Below are 19,204 nucleotides of genomic sequence, written 5' to 3' on the forward strand. Positions count from 1 at the left end.
AATAATGGCATTTATTAAGCACTTACTATATGCAAAGCACTGTTCTAAACACTGGGGAGGTTACAAGGTGATTAAGGTGTCCCACGGGGGGCTCACAGTCTTAATCCCCATTTTACAGATGAGGTAACTGAGGCACAGAGAAGTTAAGTGATGTGCCCAAAGTCACACGGCAGACAATTGGCAGAGTCGGGATTTGAATCCATGACCTCTGACTCCAAAGCCCGTGCTCTTTCCACTGAGCCACGCTGCTTCCCCAGATGCACGGAGGAGACATTAGGGAGTTATTAGGGAATTCCCACAATTCTGTCCTCGTTGCTTTCAGATGTCGCACCAACAGGTAGACCTGTCAGCAGGGGAGGAATGCAAACACTTTTTGGATTTTTTCAAGATTCCAATGAAATTCTCCAAGCATTCTCTTCGTGATGCACACACAAGTTAGCCAACACATTCCGTGCTGCCTGTCAGCCTCCCCCATCGGCAACCCGGCTAATGCGCTGAGAATGCTAACCCATCAATGAGAGGCACTGTCTCCCAGTTGTGTGCTGGCATTGGGAATGATGAGGGTGAGGCTCTGAAACAGACCCCAGGACCCTTGCCACCCACCTTCCATGTGAAACACCATTCAAGCCAGAAACGGGCCATCTGGTGGATCCAGAATTAGAAATCAGGTTCTGACTCCCAGGACCACATTCCTTCTACTAGATCACACTACCTCTTTGACTGATTCCTTAATCACTTTCTTCCCTTTCAATCTTACCTTATTTCCAACATCCAGGCCACGTGGGTGACTCTCTGGCACCTTAATCACAGTAGGCCAATAACTGAACTCTTCATATTTCCTCCTGAACTTAGCCTTCTTCCTATCTTTACCATCGGGGTAACAGCACTACTATCCTCCCCATTCCAGAAACTCACAACCTCAGTGTAAAATTGCCTGCTCTCTGACTTTCATCTCACATTCAGTTTGTCTCTAGATCCTGTTCACCTCCATCATAATAGTACCATTCCCACGAAGCAGGCTCCAAGTTAGAGACAAGATAAATGGATCATCAGAGTTGCTCAGATTCCCAGGAAAGGTCTTGTATTTGGAAGGACTAGAAAGAAAGCTTAGGTTTCCTGGTTCTGGCCCCTCCTGTTCTGCTCAGATCCTCTAGACTATAAGCTTGTTGTGGGCAGGGAACGTGTTCATCCACACTGCTCTATCATACTCTCTCAAGGGCTTAGTACAGTCCTCTGCAAACAGTAAGTGCTTGGTAAATACAATTGATTGATTGATTGTATGTGGGTGGTCCGCTTTGTCGATGGCATCTGAGTGGTTGAGGAGGATTAGGATGGAATGTAGCAAAAATGAGGTCTTTGGAAACTTCTGAAAGGGCAGTTTACTTGGAATTAAAGAGGGAGAAGTTCAATTGGAGGGGCTTAAGGAGGAATTGGAGGAGATGAAGTGAAGGCTGTGGGTGTAGACAATTCACTCAAGGAGCTTGGAGAGGACTGGTAGGAAGGGAGAGAATGATATAACTGGAGGGAGCCATGGTGTCAAAGGAGGTTTTGGGGTTTTTTTTTTAGGATAGGAGAATACATGAGCATGTTTGAAAACAGTGGGAAAGCAGCCATTGAAAAATGAACATTAGAAGATGGTTGCTGTGGGTTTTTTTTTCCTGTGGAAGTTTTTCAATGCTTACTATGTGCCAGGCAGTGTACCAAGCACTGGGGTAGATTCGAAATAATCAGGTTGGACACAGTCCATGTTCCCTGTGGAGCTCACAGTATTAATCCCCATTTTGAGGGTGAGATAACTGAGGCACAGAGAAATGAAGTGACTTGCCCAAGTTCACACAGCAGACAAGCAACAGAATCAGGATTAGAACTCAGGTCCTCCTGATTCCCAGAACCTTGTTCTATCCACTAGGCCAAGTTGCTTCTGCACATATCTCCTCACACACCTCCCCTGCTCTACCTCTCCAGTTCCTCTCTTATCTGATGGGAAAAAACTCCTCTAGCGCTGTTGCCCTTGAGTGGGGCTTGGAACTAAACTTATGCTGCAAGGTTCCTGTGAGGTGGCATTTGCTGTGCCCATTTCAAGTCAAACGTGTTTCCTCTACTGGCTCAGGCCGCTGCCAGTCAGAAAGATCCACTGAGGCTTAACTGTGACATTTCCGGCACTGATCCAGAGATGCTACTTACAACAGCCTGGATGTCCCCTCCCCAAAACATCAGGTGGGGTCATCAACTCAAGGTTCCTGGTTGCCCAGTCTCCTTTGGGAGGTTTCCTGGCTGGACACCCTTGAGATTCCTCCAGAAAATCATAACACCAACCCAGCTGGACAATTACAGCCTCCAAAGTCCCGGGAACCATGGAGACTCCACTCTGCTTCTCCACTGCCTCCTCTCCCTGGGCAGAGTTATAATAATAGTGTTTGTTAGGCCCTCACTATTTGCTAAGCACTGTGCAGAGGCTCCTCTGTCACTCTCAAGGGGAGACTCCATCTTTATTGTCATTATTGTTTGGAGGGCACTGTCCTAAACCTTTAATAATTATGACATTTACTAAGCTCTTATTATATGCCAAGGCCTCTGCTAAGTGCTGGGGGTAGATACAAGAAAATTTGATTGGACACAGTCCCTTCCCCTGTCTAAGAGGGAGGGAGAACAGGTATCTCATCCCTATTTAACAGTTGAGAAAACTGAGTCCCACAGAAGGTAAGGAACTTGCCCAAAGTCATACCATAGGCAAGTGACAGGGCTGGGACTGGAGCCTTGGTCTCCTGAGTCCCAATTCCAGAATCTTTCCATCAAACCATGCTTGTGATAATTCCTTACATGAATGATGTTTTCCAGTACATTTAACCATTTGGTCTATCACCTGGGGAGAAGGAAGTGTCACTGCATTGTACCCTTCGAAATGGAAATACCCATTCTTGGTCATAACTCAACTTTCAACACTCCTGCTTCATTCTATTGCTTCCCTTCCCTCAACCCTTTCTGTTGCCTCAAATAAAAGAGAGGGAAAGAAAAGGAGAACAACTAGGACCCATTAAAGTGTAAACTCCTTGTTTACAGGGAGGAAGCAGGTCAATTCTTTGTTTTGTACTTGCCATGCGCTCATTACAGTGCCCTGCACCTAGTGGGTGTTCATTAAATATTTATACAACTAACACTACAACCCAACCAGCCGAGTGGTCCCCACCTTCGATTGGGGGTGGGAAGGAAAGAAGGTGATCAGGAACCATTGCATTCAGTTTTCATTCATTCATTCAACCATATTTATTTTGCACTTATTGTGTGCTAAGCTTAGTACTTAAAGCTTAGTACTGTGTACTAAGCACAGCACACAATAAGTGCAAAATAAATATGGCTGAATGAACACAGTACTAAGCATTAAGTACTAAGCTTTACGTACTAAGTACACAGTACTAAGCACTTGGGAGAGTACAATATAACAGTAGACAGAGACATTCCCTGCCCGCAATGAGTTTACAGTCTAGAGGGCAAAATCTATAGAGTCTTCTCTCTATAGAGTAGAAAAGAGATAAATGGGTTGTTTTCACCCACTCACCTGGCCATCCCTCTTCCCTCAACGACGGTCCGGCATTCCCACAACGGAGGGGAGTCAGTCGCCGATCATGGGATCCGGCTCCAAGTGCAAAACTCTGACCTCATCATGGCACGGTGCCTGGTCTGACTTTGAGGAAACCGGTTAGGTCTTGGAGGCAGGAACAGGTCTCATCTCAGAGCCTTTGATCCCCAGTTCATTCCTGAGAGCTCCAGTTTGAATGAGTGGTGCAGACCGCCAAACGGCTTCTGTTCCCAACTACTTTCCAGTTCCTCGTCCCGCCTCCTGGGAGTACTGCAGCAGCCACAGCCTCTGGGCGACCTCAGGTCTTGCTTCCTTATGCCCTTTCTAGTTCAGATTGGAATCCCCCTGCCTCCACACCCCTACATTCCCCTTTCACTAACTGAGTGCTGAAGAGTTGCCATTAATCAATCAAACAATGGTATTTATTCATCCTTCTATGTAGAGGGATACACAGAGAATATATGCCACTGGAGAGAAGCAGTAGGGAATAGTGAATAGAGCATGGGCCTGGGAGTCAGAAGGTCATGGGTTCTTACATGCTCAGGGTCAAGGCTGAAATGCTCCTCCATGAGTGGTCCATCAATGATGCACTAATCATAGGTTGTACATGGGTGCTGTATACCCTAGGGGAAAGAGTCTGGGACTAGAATTCAAAAGATCCAGGCTCTAATCCAGGCTCTACCACCTGCCAGGTGTGGGTGACATTTGTTTGTTTTATTTCATGATTTTTTAAGTGCTTACTGTGTGCCAGGCACCGTACTAAGTGTTTGGATAGATACAAGGACACAGTCCCTGTCCTGCAAGGGGCTCACAGCCTTAATCCCCATTTTACAGATGAGGTAATGGAAGCACAGAGAAGAGAAGTGACCTGCCTGAGGTCACACAGCAGACAAGTGGCAGAGCTGGGATTAGAACCCAGACCCTTCTGTCTCCCAGGCCTGTGCTCTATCCACAGGGCCATGCCACTTCTAGTGGAACATGACATGGAATTAAGAGAAGGAGGAAGAAGGGAAGACGAATCCTGGCAGTCCTTTTTACAACCGAGAGCAGAGGTTGAAGAAATTTGCTTTCTGGAATATTTGTTTCCCATGGGAGTGGTGTTTATATGCTGAATATGATCCCTCATAACTTGTGGTCTGTCTTCCACCTGCCTTCTCACAACATTTTCCTTTGTTTTATTGATGGGATAATCTCTGTTACTAGGATCTGGGGATCAAATAAAGAAAAACTGGGTGTAAATGGGGACTGGGGGAGTAGAGAGGGGAGATCTGGATGTGAAAATGAAGAGAAAGTGCAAAAGGAATGCAGAAGGAAAGATACTCAAGGGGTCAAAAAGGGTGGGGGAAATTTATCAAAAACATTCATTGTCCTGCCTGTGTCTCCACAGAAAGTTAACCTGTAGCTGATTTTGTGAGACCGGCCCAATGTGGAACACACCCACCTGCTCAGACAGAAGCAGCGTAGCTTAATGGATGGGGCTCATACTTGGGCATCAGAGGACCTGGGTTCTAATCCTGCCTCCACCACTTGTCTATAGTATGATGCAGGGCAAGTCATTTAACTTCTCTATGCCTCATCTGTAAAATGGAGGTTTAATACCTGTTCTCCCTTCTTCTTAGACTGCGACCACGTTTAGCTTACTACAGTGCTCTGCACACAGTAAGCGCTCAATAAATATGATTGAATGAATGAATGAGAGACAGGGGTTGTGTCAGAACTGATTATCTTGTATCTACCTCAGCACTTAGCAAATGCTTAACAAATTTCATTATTATTATTAGCTGTAATACTATTAGTATTCCCTTTTCAGGGTCGTGCCTGGAGAGTTTCCAGTACTCTACCAGTCACAACTACAGGAGGGAAAGTCAAGCAGAGGCATACCCATTCCATTCCTAGCTTGGGCAGTGGTTAGTGAGTGGAAGGCAATCTGCTACAAATCAAAACTCCCCTGTGCTGGACAGCAGTGGCCTGGAAGAGAGTCGAGGGCAGAGATTCGTTCACTGCGCGGAAGGAGGCAATGGTAAACCACTTCTGTATTTCCAGTAAGAGAATGCTATGGAATCACTGCCAGAACAATTGCTGATGGAGATGGGGCATTCTGGAAGAGATGTATCTATGGCGTCACTATGGTTCGGACATGACTTGACAGCATAAGACAACAACAATAACTATTATTATTATTATTATTATTATGTAGTCACACTGTGGGAATGGAGGTTGGTCACAGATCAGCCTTTTCAGCCTTATTTGCCCTCATGGATAGGATCTTACTGCCAGTAACACCATCTTAAAAACAATTTAGATGTCAATAAATAGATGGTGGATCTTCTCCCTCTAGTAGGTGTGTCTAGAGCTCACTTGGAAGAAACGTTGAGTTTCATTCATTCAATCATATTTATTGAGCACTTACTGTGTGCACAGCACTGTACTAAGCGCTTGCAATTTCTGTAAAGTTGGTGTGTTTCACCTCAAAGATAGACAAGAAAGTAGAGGACAAATCAAGGAGGCCTCCAGATTCTCTGGCAGACTGTTATATTGGATGAGGTCCGGCACTTTGGAGCTCTGAAGGGGAATGGAAGATGTCAGAGTGGACCTGGAGTGGTTGGGGGTGCAGGAAGACTTTGGGAGGGAGGGATTGGGATGTGAGAAGTGGGGGCTAGAGAAGGCTCAAAGCCAACCAACCCTGGGGAGGGAGTGGGGGAAAAGTCAGGGTACACACTCAGTTGGAGTGGGGCTAGTTCAGAGCACCGCAGGAAAGCAGTCGAGCACATGACTTCTGGGGATGTTTGAGGAGCAGTTGTTTTCCCTGATGGGTGACTGTGTTCTACCAAGGTTTAGAGTGAGGAGGTCTGAGTGGGAGATTGTTATACTGTACTCTCCCAAGTGCTTATGCTCTGCATACAGTAAGCGCTCAATAAATATGATTGACTGACTGTCAAGTAGGGTGGGGTGGCAGGGTGGTTTGGTGGTTTCAAGCTTCAGATGGAGGCAATGGTCTACAGAACTGCAGAGCTGTCCAACTTTCTCTACTCAGACTCCACATTCAGCTCCTGGAGCCTTCCATCTGGCTCATTTCTAGGCCACACTCAACATCAAATGGCAAGACAGAATCACAAACAATGAAGTGCTGGAATCAACCAATCAATCCATCTATTTGGGAGAGCACAAGAGCGTTGACAGTCACATTCCCTGCTGACAAGGAAGTAGTATGGCCTAGTGGACAGAGTGTGAGCCTGGGAGTCAGGAGGACCTGGGTTCTAATCCCTGCTCTGCTACTTGTTCACTGTGACCCTGGGCAAATCACTTCACTTCTGTGTACTTCAGTTACCTCATATGTAAAATGGAGATTAAGACTGTGAGCCCTATGTCTGACAGGGACCATGTCCAACCTGATAATATTGAATCTGCCTCAGTGCTTAGTACCTTACTACCTAGCAGATGCTGTTGTTGTTGTCTTATGCTGTCAAGACATGTCCGACCCATAGCGATGCTATGGACACATCTTTCCCAGAATGCCCCACCTCCGTCTGCAATCGTTCTGGTAGTGGATCCATAGAGTTTTCATGGTAAAAATACAGAAGTGGTTTACCATTGCCTCCTTCCGCGAAGTAAACGAGTCTCTGCCCTCGACTCTGTCCCACGCCATTGCTGGCCAGCCCAGGGGAGTTTTGACTTGTAGCAGATTGCCTTCCACTCAGTAGCCACTAACCAAACTAGCAATGGAATGGGTATGCTTCTGCTTGACTCTCCCTCCTGTAGTCGAGACAGGTAGAGTACTGGAAACTCTCCAGGTGCGACACTGAGAGGATACCTAGCACGTAGTAAGCATTTAATAAATATTATCAAAAATAAGCTCATGAAATCAGTTTCATAGGGTTGAAGCTCAATACAGCTATGCTGGCTGGTACCCAACCAATCAATTAATCAATCAGCAGTATTAATTCATCATTTACTCTGGGCAGAGCATTCGATTAAGTACTTGGGAGAATAAAATAGAGTTAACAGACCTGATTCCTACCCTCAAGAACTGTACTGCTCGGTGTGGACAACTGTATTCAATGTTTTTGGGCAGGGAACATGTCTACTAACTCTGTTACACTGTACTCTTCCAGGGGCTTAGGAAAGTGCTCTGCATACAGTAAGTATTCAATGAATACAGTTGATTGATTGATTGAGTTCAATAGAGTTAGGAGACACATTTCCTGCCCTCAAGGAGCTTTCATTCTAGGTGGGAAGACAAATGCTAATATAATTTATGGGTGGGGGAAGCCAGGGAGAAATGGATTTTGAGTCTATTGGGGCCTGTTATGTTGACACCCATCACCCGTGCAACCCTCCCGGACACCCAGTGGCTGCTGCTTGGCTTGTCCAAGTCCATCAGAGCCAAGACCCTGCCCATTCCCCAAAGCCATGGATGATGGGAGGGAATGAGACAGCCTACGGAGGCGGAGGGAGGGGCAGTGGGGCTGGTTCTGAGTTTGGGAATGGGGTTGGGAATGGGGTTGTTACTCCATGTCCATGGGATGGTTTGTTCATTGTACATCATTATTCATCACTTGATGGGCTGGGGAAATCCCAGAGGAAGACAGTTTATCCACAGGTACAATGTTAACCCAAAACTGTAGTGTCCTGGTACTACTTACTCCGGAGCTGGGGGACTGGCATTCTGTCTCCTTCTGACCCGATCTGCCTCGCTCTAAACCTTGATAGAACACAATTGGTCACCCATTATAGAAAAACCACCACTCCTCAAACACCCCCAGAAGTCATGTGCTCAACTGCTTTCCTGCCCCACTCTTAACAACTAGCCCTGCTCCAACCAGGCATGTACCCTATCTCTTTCCTCTCCCCCTCCCCAGGGTTCATTGTTCTTGGGCCTTCTCTAGCCCACTCTCCACATCCCAGTCCCTCCCCACAAAACTCTTCCTGCACCCCCAAAACAATCCAAGTCCCCTCTGGCCTCTTCCATTACCTCTCAGTGTTCCAAAGTGTTAGATCCCTCCCCCTCCACCACATACCTGGAATTCAAAAGTCAGTTTGAGCCAGAACGGGAAATGGGAGATGTGGTGGTTGAGGAGGAAGGGGAGAAAGATTGGGAATCTCCCAGTACCCCTCAAATCTCCCAGTACCCCTCAACAACTTCCCCCAAGAACCTACTTTCTTCTTCTCTTCTCCTCTGGTGCTGCCATCTGCTTTCCCCAGTAATAATAATAATAATTAATTATGGTATTTGTTAAGTGCTTACTATGTACTGTTCTAAGCACTGTTCTAAGCACTGGGGTAGATACAAGGTAATCAGGTTGTCCTACTTGGGTCTCACAGTCTTCATCCACATCTTACAGATGATGGAACTGAAGCACGGAGAAGTGAAATGACTTTCCTAAGGTCACACAGCAGACAAGTGGCAGAGCCTGGATTAGAACCCACAATCTCTGACACCCAAGCCCATGCTCTTGCCACTAAGGCACAGTCCCTTTCTCAATGGACCCTGACCAACTGCAGCCCCCTGAGTTTTTGGCCACAGGGGTGAGAATCCCCAGGCCAAAGGGCTTGGAGCCATGGTGGTGGCATTGATACCTGCAGTGGTGGCCAGTGACCATCTCCTGAGGGAGACAATAGAGGATGTTTGGAAAAATGGTATGGAGCTGGATGGTCTACCCCAAGCTGGGATTTTTTTTCTATCTTTAATGTGCTGATATATTAGCAAATGTAGTTTAGGAACATGTTAATCTCGTTCCCAACCACGTGTTCAGGAGGGTGAACATCATTTGTGCCAAATGCCATGGTCATGTCCCAGGCATCGATGACTCCCACACGGATGTCCCAGAAAATGTCCATCATGGTGAGGTACTGCATGTAGCCATGAAAGTGGCCGAATCTCTCTGGCTCTGCAAACATCTCCCTGATGTTTTCGGTCTTGAGGATGATTTTGGTGCCCGGGCTCCTGAGGAGCAGGCGCCGGATGGCTTCGCGAATGTTGATGGCCCTGCGGATGAATATGTCGATGGGGAAGGGTCGGAAGTGCTGGCCGAGGGTGACCACAACAACCGTGTTTCTCTCGCCTGCTATCCCGTCAATGACCTGGTCCAGATATGTGTTGACTTTGGCCGAATAGATAGCTGACCCGATCAAGGGGTAGCCGTGCCTTTGCCAATGAACTTGGATATTTCTTCCCAGGTCCACAGCGAGCAGAGGCTGGAGCTTCCCAAGCCCATGGAGACTCACAGGCATCAGTGCTGATGATGGACACCACCGAGAAAACAAGTAACAAAACTGTCACCTTACAGTTGGAGATCCAACCTCTCCCAACTCCCCTCACCCCCATTGCCCCGACAGCAGTAGGAATATCAAATGCTCAGTTCCCTCTGGAAAGTAGTCATTCTCAGTTCCTGAAGTAACAACTCTAAGAGTTTGTGGTTTAAAGGCTTGAAAACACCACCATCTTTTTTTCATTATCTTGGAGAAGTACAAAGCACAGGGTGAGAAGCAAGGACAGAACTCAAAGGGAAACTCACTGGGGACGTGTTTCACCAAGTATTCCATCCACTGGCGGAGTGTGGAGTCTCCGAGGAGGTAGATGAGTTTCCCCTTCAAACAGGCATTGATCCGGTCCAGGGTCTGGAACTGCAACATGTGGCAGAAAACCGGAGTCCACCTGTCTTGCCAGGCGAATCCACTGGGGAACAGGGAGCGCTGCCCGATCCTGCATTTCTTCCATGTGGCCGTAGTTTGGTTTGCTGAAGGACCCAAGTGATACAGTTTCAGATATCCTACCCCCACCACCCCCATGTCTTAACCATCACCTGTCCATTCCACCCAGGGCGTCTCTACACGAGAGAAGTGAGTGCAGGGAGGGAGAACGCCCTGCTCAGTGGAGGCAGCTCCATGAGTATGGTGTTCTCACTGCCATGGTCTAAGAGGCCAAGTGAATTCCCCAGTGAGAGACAGAGTCCTAGAGAAATCCCATCAAACTGCTGAGATTCTCTATGGGAAGAGATGATAAGATGGACTGCTGGAGACCCAGTGGCCAGGAGTACATCACTTAAGAGCCATGAGGTGCTGGTCACTCTCCAGACAAATCTTAGGCTCTGGGGGGACCACCTGAAAAAGGGCTCAATTCAGTCCGTTGAGACCCAGAACCACGACAGACTCTATTCCAAGCAACTTCCTGTTCTGGGCCAAAGGGCCACCCATCTCCCAGGTCAGGAGAGTGGCGGCCAGGAGTTCTGTCAGGTCGGCATATACCGGCCTCAAGTCCCGATTGCCCCCACCCCTGGAGCTGGGGGAAACTTACTCTTACACTGCAACACCTCAATGGCTCCAAACTTTTTCTCAATGGCACGATTCATGTTGGCCCTTCAACAGACAGAAATGCCAATGGACCACCTGCCAGCTCATATGCCACATCTAAAGGGTACTGCATGTTAGACTCCATAGACAAGCCTTGGAGCAGCCTCAAAGGGATGGAACTCCTTGGGTGCTGGGTCTGCTGACTACTTTGTGTTAGATTTCTTACGTCTCTGGCCAGAAAGGGTTCTGGGAGAGGGGCTGTGGTCAGTGGTTGGAGGTGTCTGAGGGGGGAGGAGAGTAGGTGGAAGAGAGGAGGCCTTGCTTGAGATGAAGGCAATGAATGTGAAGGTGGCAGGGGTCTTGGGCACACAGCAGTGGGTGCTCCAGAACTACTCAGACCTCATGGGGTTTCCAAACCTCTCATGAGGCCACACTGGGGCACTATGGAGAAGAGATGGAGCCCCAGGCCCTCAGCCATGAAAAGCACGTGGTGACAGAAATTCTGGGTCCACATCATGTCTAACAGTGGCCCTGACAGCCTGGACAGGATGTGGAGAGCCTCACTTACAAGACCAAGAGGCTGCGTTCCCGGGGACTGAGATAAGACAAAGGTTTATTCTTGGACTTCAAGTGGGTCAGGGCACCACATGGCACGTGTGGTGGCTTCACGCAGTAGAATGCCTGCTGCTCACGCCGATCCAGGTACTGACATCGCTCAGCCCCTGAGTCGAAGGCGAAGCCACATTCGGTGCTGACGTTCGACGATCCATTGAGGAAACTGCCTGTGAAGATGACCTTATCATAGCCTTTCTTCCTGGCCCTCCACAGTGCGGACGTCCCTTCGCTGGGGTGGACGAGCAGCAGGGACACAGAGACTCGGCCCTCCCAAAACAGCGTGAAGGAGACCAGGTAGGTGCCTTTGTGGAAGTCTTCCACCCTTCCCGAGGCACCCGCCTTCTGGTCCGGGGTGGAAATCCTGGCTCTCAGAAAATCGCCGCCATACTCCTTGGGGCGTCCCTGGTAGTCCCGGGCCTCCACGCGGATCTTGAGCTGCTCCCCAACACAGAATGTGTCTCGAGGGTGGAGGAGGGTGGCCACACTTTGCTGTGGGCTGGTGGTGGCATTCACGTGTGTGAAAGGGCGGTCAGGGAACAGCTCGTCCAGCCTCCCAATGATTTTCTCAATTTCCCAATCGACTTCGGAGGGTGATATGGTTGGCTTGGCTGTGGTTGGGATCGGGGACTCCTCGGGGTGTTGGTACAGCTGAAAACAAATGGGAGGAGCATGACCTTCCAGAGACCACATCATTGCCACCTTTTGGTGTCGTCCTTCTTTGTCTCCAGGTTATCTATCCACCAGGGCATCTATCCACCAGAATCTATCCTCGACAACATTTATCCACGAGGGCATCTCTCCACCTGGTGGGTATTTATCCCCACCAGGGTGTATAATAATAATATTATTAATAATAATGATAATGGCATTTGTTATGCACTTGCTATGTGTGAAGCAGTGTTCTAAGCACTGTGGGGGGGGGGGGGGGAACAAGGTGATCAGGTTATCACACATGGGGCTCACAGTCAACCCCATTTTACAGATGAGGTGACTGAGGCACAGAGAAGTGAAGTGACTTGCCCAAAGTCACACAGCTGACTAGTGGTGGAGCCGGAATTAGAACCCATGACCTCTGGCTCCCAAGCCCATGCTCTTTCCACTGAGCCACGCTGCTTCTCTTATGAGAAACAGAATGACACAGTGGATATAGCACAGGCATAGGAGTCAGTAGGTCATGGGTTTTAATTCTGGCTCTGCCACATGTCTGCTGTGTGACTTTGGGCAAATCACTTCACTTCTCTGTGTCTCAGTTCTCTCATCTTGAAAATTTAGATTGAGACTGTGAGTCCCATGTAGGACAGGGATTGTATCCAACCCGATTTGCTTCTATCCACCCCAGGGCTTAGTACAGTGCTTGGCACATAGTAAGAGCTTAACAAATACCACAATTATTATTATTAGTAGTAGTATTATATATCCACCAGGGCAAATGTTGACCAGGGCATCCATCTACCAGCTATTGATCAGGGCACATATTCACCAGGGCATATTTCATTTATTTATTCAAATATATTTTTTGAGTGATAAGTGTGTGCAGAGCACTGTGCTAAGCACTTGGGTGAGTACAATACAACAATAAATAGACACTTTCCCAGCCCACAACAAGCTTACAGTCTAGACCTCCTGCTTACCAAATCCAACGGCACATACACTATCCTAATCCTCCTCAACCTCTCAGCTGCCTTCGACACTGTGGACCACCCCCTTCTCCTCAACACGCTATCCAACCTTGGCTTCACTAACCCCGCCCTCTCCTAGTTCTCCTCTTATCTCTCCGGTAGTTCATTCTCAGTCTCTTTTGCAGGCTCCTCCTTCCCCTCCCATCCCCTTACTATGGGGGGTCCTCAAGGTTCAGTACTTGGTCCCCTTCTGTTCTCGATCTACACTCACTCACTTGGTGACCTCATTCACTCCCATGGATTCAACTATCATCTCTACGCTGATGATACCCAAATCTATATCTCTGCCCCTGCTCTCTCCCCCTCCCTCCAGGCTCGCATCTCCTCCTGCCTTCAGGACATCTCCATCTGGATGTCTGCCTGCCACCTAAAACTCAACATGTCCAAGACTGAACTCCTTGTCTTCCCTCCCAAACCCTGCCCTCTCCCTGACTTTCACATCACTGTTAATGTCACTACCATCCTTCCTGTCTCACAAGCCTGCAACCTTGGTGTCATCCTCGACTCCGCTCTCTCGTTCATCATCAATCACATCCAAGCCATCACCAAAACCTGCCGGTCTCAGCTCCACAACATTGCCAAGATCCGCCCTTTCCTCTCCATCCAAACCGCTACCCTGCTCGTTTGAGCTCTCATCCTATCCTGTCTGGACAACTGTATCAGCCTCCTCTCCAATCTCCCATCATCATCATCATCATCATCATCATCAATCATATTTATTGAGCGCTTACTATGTGCAGAGCACTGTACTAAGCGCTTGGGAAGTACAAATTGGCAACATATAGAGACAGTCCCTACCCAACAGTGGGCTCACAGTCTAAAAGGGGGACCATCCTCCTGTCTCTCCCCACTTCAATCCATACTTCACACCGCTGCCCAGATTGTCTTTGTCCAGAAACGCTCTGGGCATGTTACTCCCCTCCTCAAAAATCTCCAGTGGCTACCAATCAACCTACGCATCAGGCAGAAACTCCTCACCCTCGGCTTCAAGGCTCTCCATCACCTCGCCCCCTCCTACCTCACCTCCCTTCTCTCCTTCTACAGCCCAGCCTGCACCCTCCACTCCTCTGCCACGAATCTCCTCACCATGCCTCATTCTCGCCTGTCCCGCCATCGACCCCCCGGCCCACGTCATCCCCCTGGCCTGGAATGCCCTCCCTCCCCACATCCACCAAGCTAGCTCTCTTCCTCCCTTACAAGTCCCTACTGAGAGCTCACCTCCTCCAGGAGGCCTTCCCAGACTGAACTCCCTCCTTCCTCTCCCCCTCCTCCCCCTCTACATCTTCCCACCTTACCTCCTTTCCTTCCCCACAGCACCTGTATATATGTATATATGTTTGCACGTATTTATTACTCTATTTATTTATTTTACTTGTACGTATTTATTCTATTTATTTTATTTTGTTAATATGTTTTGTTTTGTTCTCTGTCTCCCCCTTCTAGACCGTGAGCCCACAGTTGGGTAGGGACCATCTCTATATGTTGCCAACTTGTACTTCCCAAGCGCTTAGTACAGTGCTCTGCACACAGTAAGTGCTCAATAAATATGATTGATTGATTGATAGAGGCAGGGAGACAGACATCAATACAAATAAATAAAATGACAGATATGTGCATAAGTGCTATGGGGCTGGGAGCAGCAAAGTGCAGAGGGAGCAAGTTAGGGTGACGCAGATGGGAGTGAGAGAAGAGGAAAGCTGGGGCTTAGTCTAGGAAGGCCTCTTGGAGGAGATGCACCTTCAGTAAGACTTTGAAGGTGGGGAGAGTAATTGTCTGTCAGGAGAAGCAGCATGGCTCAGTGGAAAGAGCACGGGTTTTGGAGTCAGAGGTCATGGGTTCAAATCCCGGCTCTGCCAATTGTCAGCTGTGTGACTTTGGGCAAGTCACTTAACTTCTCTGTGCCTCAGTTACCTCATCTGTAAAATGGGGATTAAGACTGTGAGCCCCCCATGGGACAACCTGATCACCTGGTAACCTCCCCAGCACTTAGAACAGTGCTTTGCACATAGTAAGCGCTCAATAAATGTTATTATTATTATTATTTGAGGAGGGAGGGCATCCAGACCAGAGGCAGGGCATGGGCTAGGGGTCGGTGGCGAGGTAGGCAAGATGAAGGCACAGTGAGAAGGTTAACACTAGAGGAGTGAAGTGTATGGGCTGGGTTGTAGAAGTAGAAAATGAGGTATGGAAGGAGGGGGCAAGGTCAGGTCCTTCTGACTCCCTATCCATAAGGGCATTTATCCATCAGGGCAACTATCAACCAGGGAATCTATCCACCAGAGTGCCTATAGGCCAGGGCATTTGTCCACCAGAGAATCTATCAACCAGGTCACATACCCACCAGGACATCTATCCACCAGAGTATCTCTCCGCCAGGGTATCTATCCACCGGGACATCTATCCACCACAGAATCTATTCTTTCATTCATTCATTCAATCATATTTATTGAGCACATACTGTGTGCAGAGCACTGTACTAAGCATTTGGAAGAATACAATAAACAGACACATTCCCTGTCCACAATAAGTTTAAGATTATCTACCCACTAGGGCACATATCAACCAGGGTATCTATCCCCTAGGAAGCTCAAGGTAAAAACTATCCACCATTTACAGTTTCTCCCAAGGAGCAATTACAGCGTAAAATTTCTTCCATTTTCAACCCTTAGTTGGTTATGGGATTGAGAAGCAACGTGGCCTAATGGAAACAGTCAGGGCCTTGGAATCAGAGGATCTGGATTCTAATCCTGATTCTGACACTTGTCTGCTACGTGCCCTTGGGCAAATCACTTAACTTCTCTTTTACTCAGTTTCCTCATCTGTAAAATGGGGATTGAATCTTATTCCCTCCTCTTTAGAATGTGAGTCACATGTACGACGGGGACTGTGCCCGACCTAATTAATTTGATCTACCCCAGCGCTTAGACTAATGCTTGACACATAGAAAACACCCAACAAATACCACATTATTACTATCATTATTATTATTCATGAGATTTATTAAGTGTTAACTATGCACAAGGCACTGGGCTAAGCAGTGGTGTAGATACAGTGAAGCAGCATGGCATAGTGGATAGAGTGTGGGCCTGGGAGGTCATGGGTTCTAATCCCAGCTTCACCACTTGCCTGCTGTGTGACCTTGAGCAAGTCACTTCACTTTTCTGTGCTTCAGTTACCTCATCTATAAAATGGGGATTGAGGTTGTGAGCCCCACATGGAGCAGGGACTGTGTCCAACTCGATTTGTGTGTATCCACCCCAGTGCTTAGTACAGTTCCTGGCACACATTGTAAGCACTTAACAAATACCATCATTATCATTATTGTTATTACAACATAATGAGATCACACACTGACCCTCTCCCACACAGGTTGGGAGAGCAGGAATCAAAACCCAAGTAATGGATGAGACCCTAAAGGTTAAGTGACTTGTCCAAGATCATAAAGCAGGCTGGTGGCCAAGCTAGGATCCATTGCTGTCTAAACACAGGTTTCTGGGATAAATCCTTAGGAAACACTTGACCTGCCAGGTTAAAGTTTTTCCTCAGTCTTTCCCTAGAACCATGGGGCAAAATTAAGCAGAAAGGGTTCAGAGAGGTTAAGTGACTCCCCCAGAGTCACACAGTAGTCCAGTGGCAGAGTTGGGATCAGAACCCAGGTCCCTTAATCCCAGATCTATGCTCTCTTCACTAGGCCAAACTGCCTCCCAGTACAGACCCAGGGGTTCTTGTGTGGGTTTACAGCTCAGGCACTGTGGGAACTGCAAAAATTAACATGCAACCCCACCCAAATGCAGATGTTTCGGTTTGGTTCTGCCTGGAGCTGGGCCTGAGACCTGGAATTTCACTGGGGCTGCCCAAGACCCCAGAATCCAGGGATCCTGAAACAGCTTTTCCAGTTGTCCCAGCAGAGTTCTGCCCCAGCTTCCTAGCTCAAACTGCATCCTTAATTCGGCATCGTTAAAAACCTCCTCTGCCCCCTAAAGATTTTCCTGCACAAAGAAATAGTTTCTGATGAACTCAACACTGAACTAGAAAATAATGTCAACAGTGCTGAACTTGGATTTCAGAATTTAGTTTGACATTGCAAGCTGACAAATATTGCAGTTTACTGATATTCTTGCCAAAGGGGTTTAGTAGAATATATTTCTCAAGACAATATTGGCTATTATAACATTACAGTTTCACTTTTAAGTAGCTGAAGATCTCTCTCTCTATATATATACATATATATATATATATATCTGTATAAGTGAAAGGGAGAGAGAGGAAAAGAGAGAAGGGGAGAGGAGAGGGACAGGGAGAGAGAGAGAAAGAGGTAGAGAGAGAACTTCCTATGCTGTAGAAAATGACAGTGCAGACTGTAAGATCCAAGATCTGATCCTGCTTTATGGGCAAATGATAAAAAGAATCCCTCGCGGTAAACCCTTTTCTGGGTTGTTGGGTTTTTTTTTTTGTCTCTCTGCATATATTCTAGTGCTCAGCCTGAGGCTGTTTAGCACTGCGACACAATGAGAGTTACATTTTGGACCCTGTCTTTTTGATACATACCTCAACCCAGAGACCATGGCTACCAGGGTCGATGGGGTCTGGCCCCCAAACTCCAGCACTGACTGGTGAGGCAGCCGAGGGCACCACCACCTCCAGAGTCAACACCTCATGGGGAGACTGCGAGAACCAGCCCCACATCCCGGCCCCCTGGGAAGTCCCTGCTCCGAAAGGAAAGTGTAGAAGAGCCCATTGATTACCTTTGCTGATTTGGTAGAAAAAATATAAACTACAGAAATAACAAACACACAGAAAGACACCAACAGCATTTTCCGAGTTTCCAGTTTTGGAAACATGATGGATGTCCTGCCGAAGACAAACACAAGGGAGTAAAGGACAATGTCTGCCCACTGGACTTTCATCATCTGTAAACACCCCCACCATTACACTCTGACATAACTGTCCTGCTCTTCCAAAGAGAAGAAAGAATTTTACATATGTATCACCCCTCTAGACTGTAAGTTCATTGTGGGCAGGGAACATGTCTACCAATTCTTTTGTATTGGGTAGGAATTGTCTCTGTTGCTGAATTGCACTTTCCAAGCACTCAGTACAGTGCTCTGAACTCAGTAAGCACTCAAAAAATACTATTGAATGAATGACTATTGTACTCTCCCAAGCACTCTATACAGTGCTCTGCACACAGTAAGTGCTCAATAAATAACATTGATGATGATGATATGATGATGATGATGATGATGGAAATGTCCCAAACTCAGAAATAAAGCAGATTTCCCTGGGATCTGAATATTCATTTGTAGTTCTACTACTGTTGTTGGAACACCAACAAAATGCTGAGAGAAGTACTGTGGCCAAACCACTTGTCAGCTGTGTGACTTTGGGCACATCACTTAACTTCTCTGTGCCTCAGTTACCTCATCTGTAAAATGGGGATTCGGACTGTGAGCCCCAAGTGGGACAACTTGATTACCTTGTATCTACCCCAGTGCTTAGAACAGTGACTGGCACATAGTAAGTGCTTAACAAATACCATCATTATTATTATTAAGTGGAAAGAGCATGGGGCTTGGAGTCAGGAGGACCTGGGTTCTAATCTAATCTGCTGAGTGGCCTTGGGCCACTCTCACTTCACTTCTCTGGGCCTCATTAACTGCATCTGCAAAATAGAAATTGAGACTGTGAGCCCCATGTGGGACAGGGACTGTGTCCAACCTGATTAACCGCAGTTAGAACAGTTCTTGGGGCATAGTAAGCACTTATAAATTACCATAATTATTATTATTATTATTATATATTATCACTACTACTACTACTACTACTACTAGCATCCCTAGAGTTGCAGGGGTAAATCCCTGTGACCGGATGTCTGTGAATCCTGTTTGGGCACAAGCGTGGCCTAGTAGAAAGAGCACAGGCCTGGGAGTCAGAAGGTCATAGGTTCCAATCCCAGCTCTGCCACTTGTCTGTTGTGTGACCTTGGCCAAGTCGCTTCACTTATCTGGGCCTCAGTTACTTCATCTGTAAAATAGGGATTGAG

At 47.4% G+C, this 19,204-nt stretch overlaps 1 protein-coding gene and 2 non-coding genes across 3 annotated transcripts; 1 reads left to right on the forward strand and 2 right to left on the reverse strand.

The window, feature by feature from the left end:
• Nucleotides 1–5,377: 5,377 nt before the first annotated feature.
• Nucleotides 5,378–5,515, forward strand: LOC119935271. The gene has a single exon (XR_005453158.1). It is a non-coding gene; the product is annotated as a small nucleolar RNA SNORA7 (small nucleolar RNA).
• A 1,733-nt stretch (nucleotides 5,516–7,248) lies between these two features.
• On the reverse strand, nucleotides 7,249–7,386 carry LOC119935337. The gene has a single exon (XR_005453223.1). It is a non-coding gene; the product is annotated as a small nucleolar RNA SNORA7 (small nucleolar RNA).
• A 1,841-nt stretch (nucleotides 7,387–9,227) lies between these two features.
• LOC119934616 (NXPE family member 4-like) lies at nucleotides 9,228–17,985 on the reverse strand. Its single transcript, XM_038754165.1, has 5 exons — nucleotides 17,907–17,985; nucleotides 11,436–12,130; nucleotides 10,872–10,933; nucleotides 10,093–10,314; nucleotides 9,228–9,813 (listed from the first exon to the last, which is right to left on the reverse strand). The coding sequence occupies exons 1-5, from the start codon at nucleotides 17,973–17,975 to the stop codon at nucleotides 9,278–9,280; spliced, it is 1,584 nt and encodes a 527-aa protein (XP_038610093.1). The 5' UTR covers nucleotides 17,976–17,985; the 3' UTR covers nucleotides 9,228–9,277.
• Between the last annotated feature and the right edge of the window lie 1,219 nt (nucleotides 17,986–19,204).

Source organism: Tachyglossus aculeatus, chromosome 11 (assembly GCF_015852505.1).
Source record: "Tachyglossus aculeatus isolate mTacAcu1 chromosome 11, mTacAcu1.pri, whole genome shotgun sequence".
Lineage (NCBI taxonomy): Eukaryota > Metazoa > Chordata > Mammalia > Monotremata > Tachyglossidae > Tachyglossus > Tachyglossus aculeatus.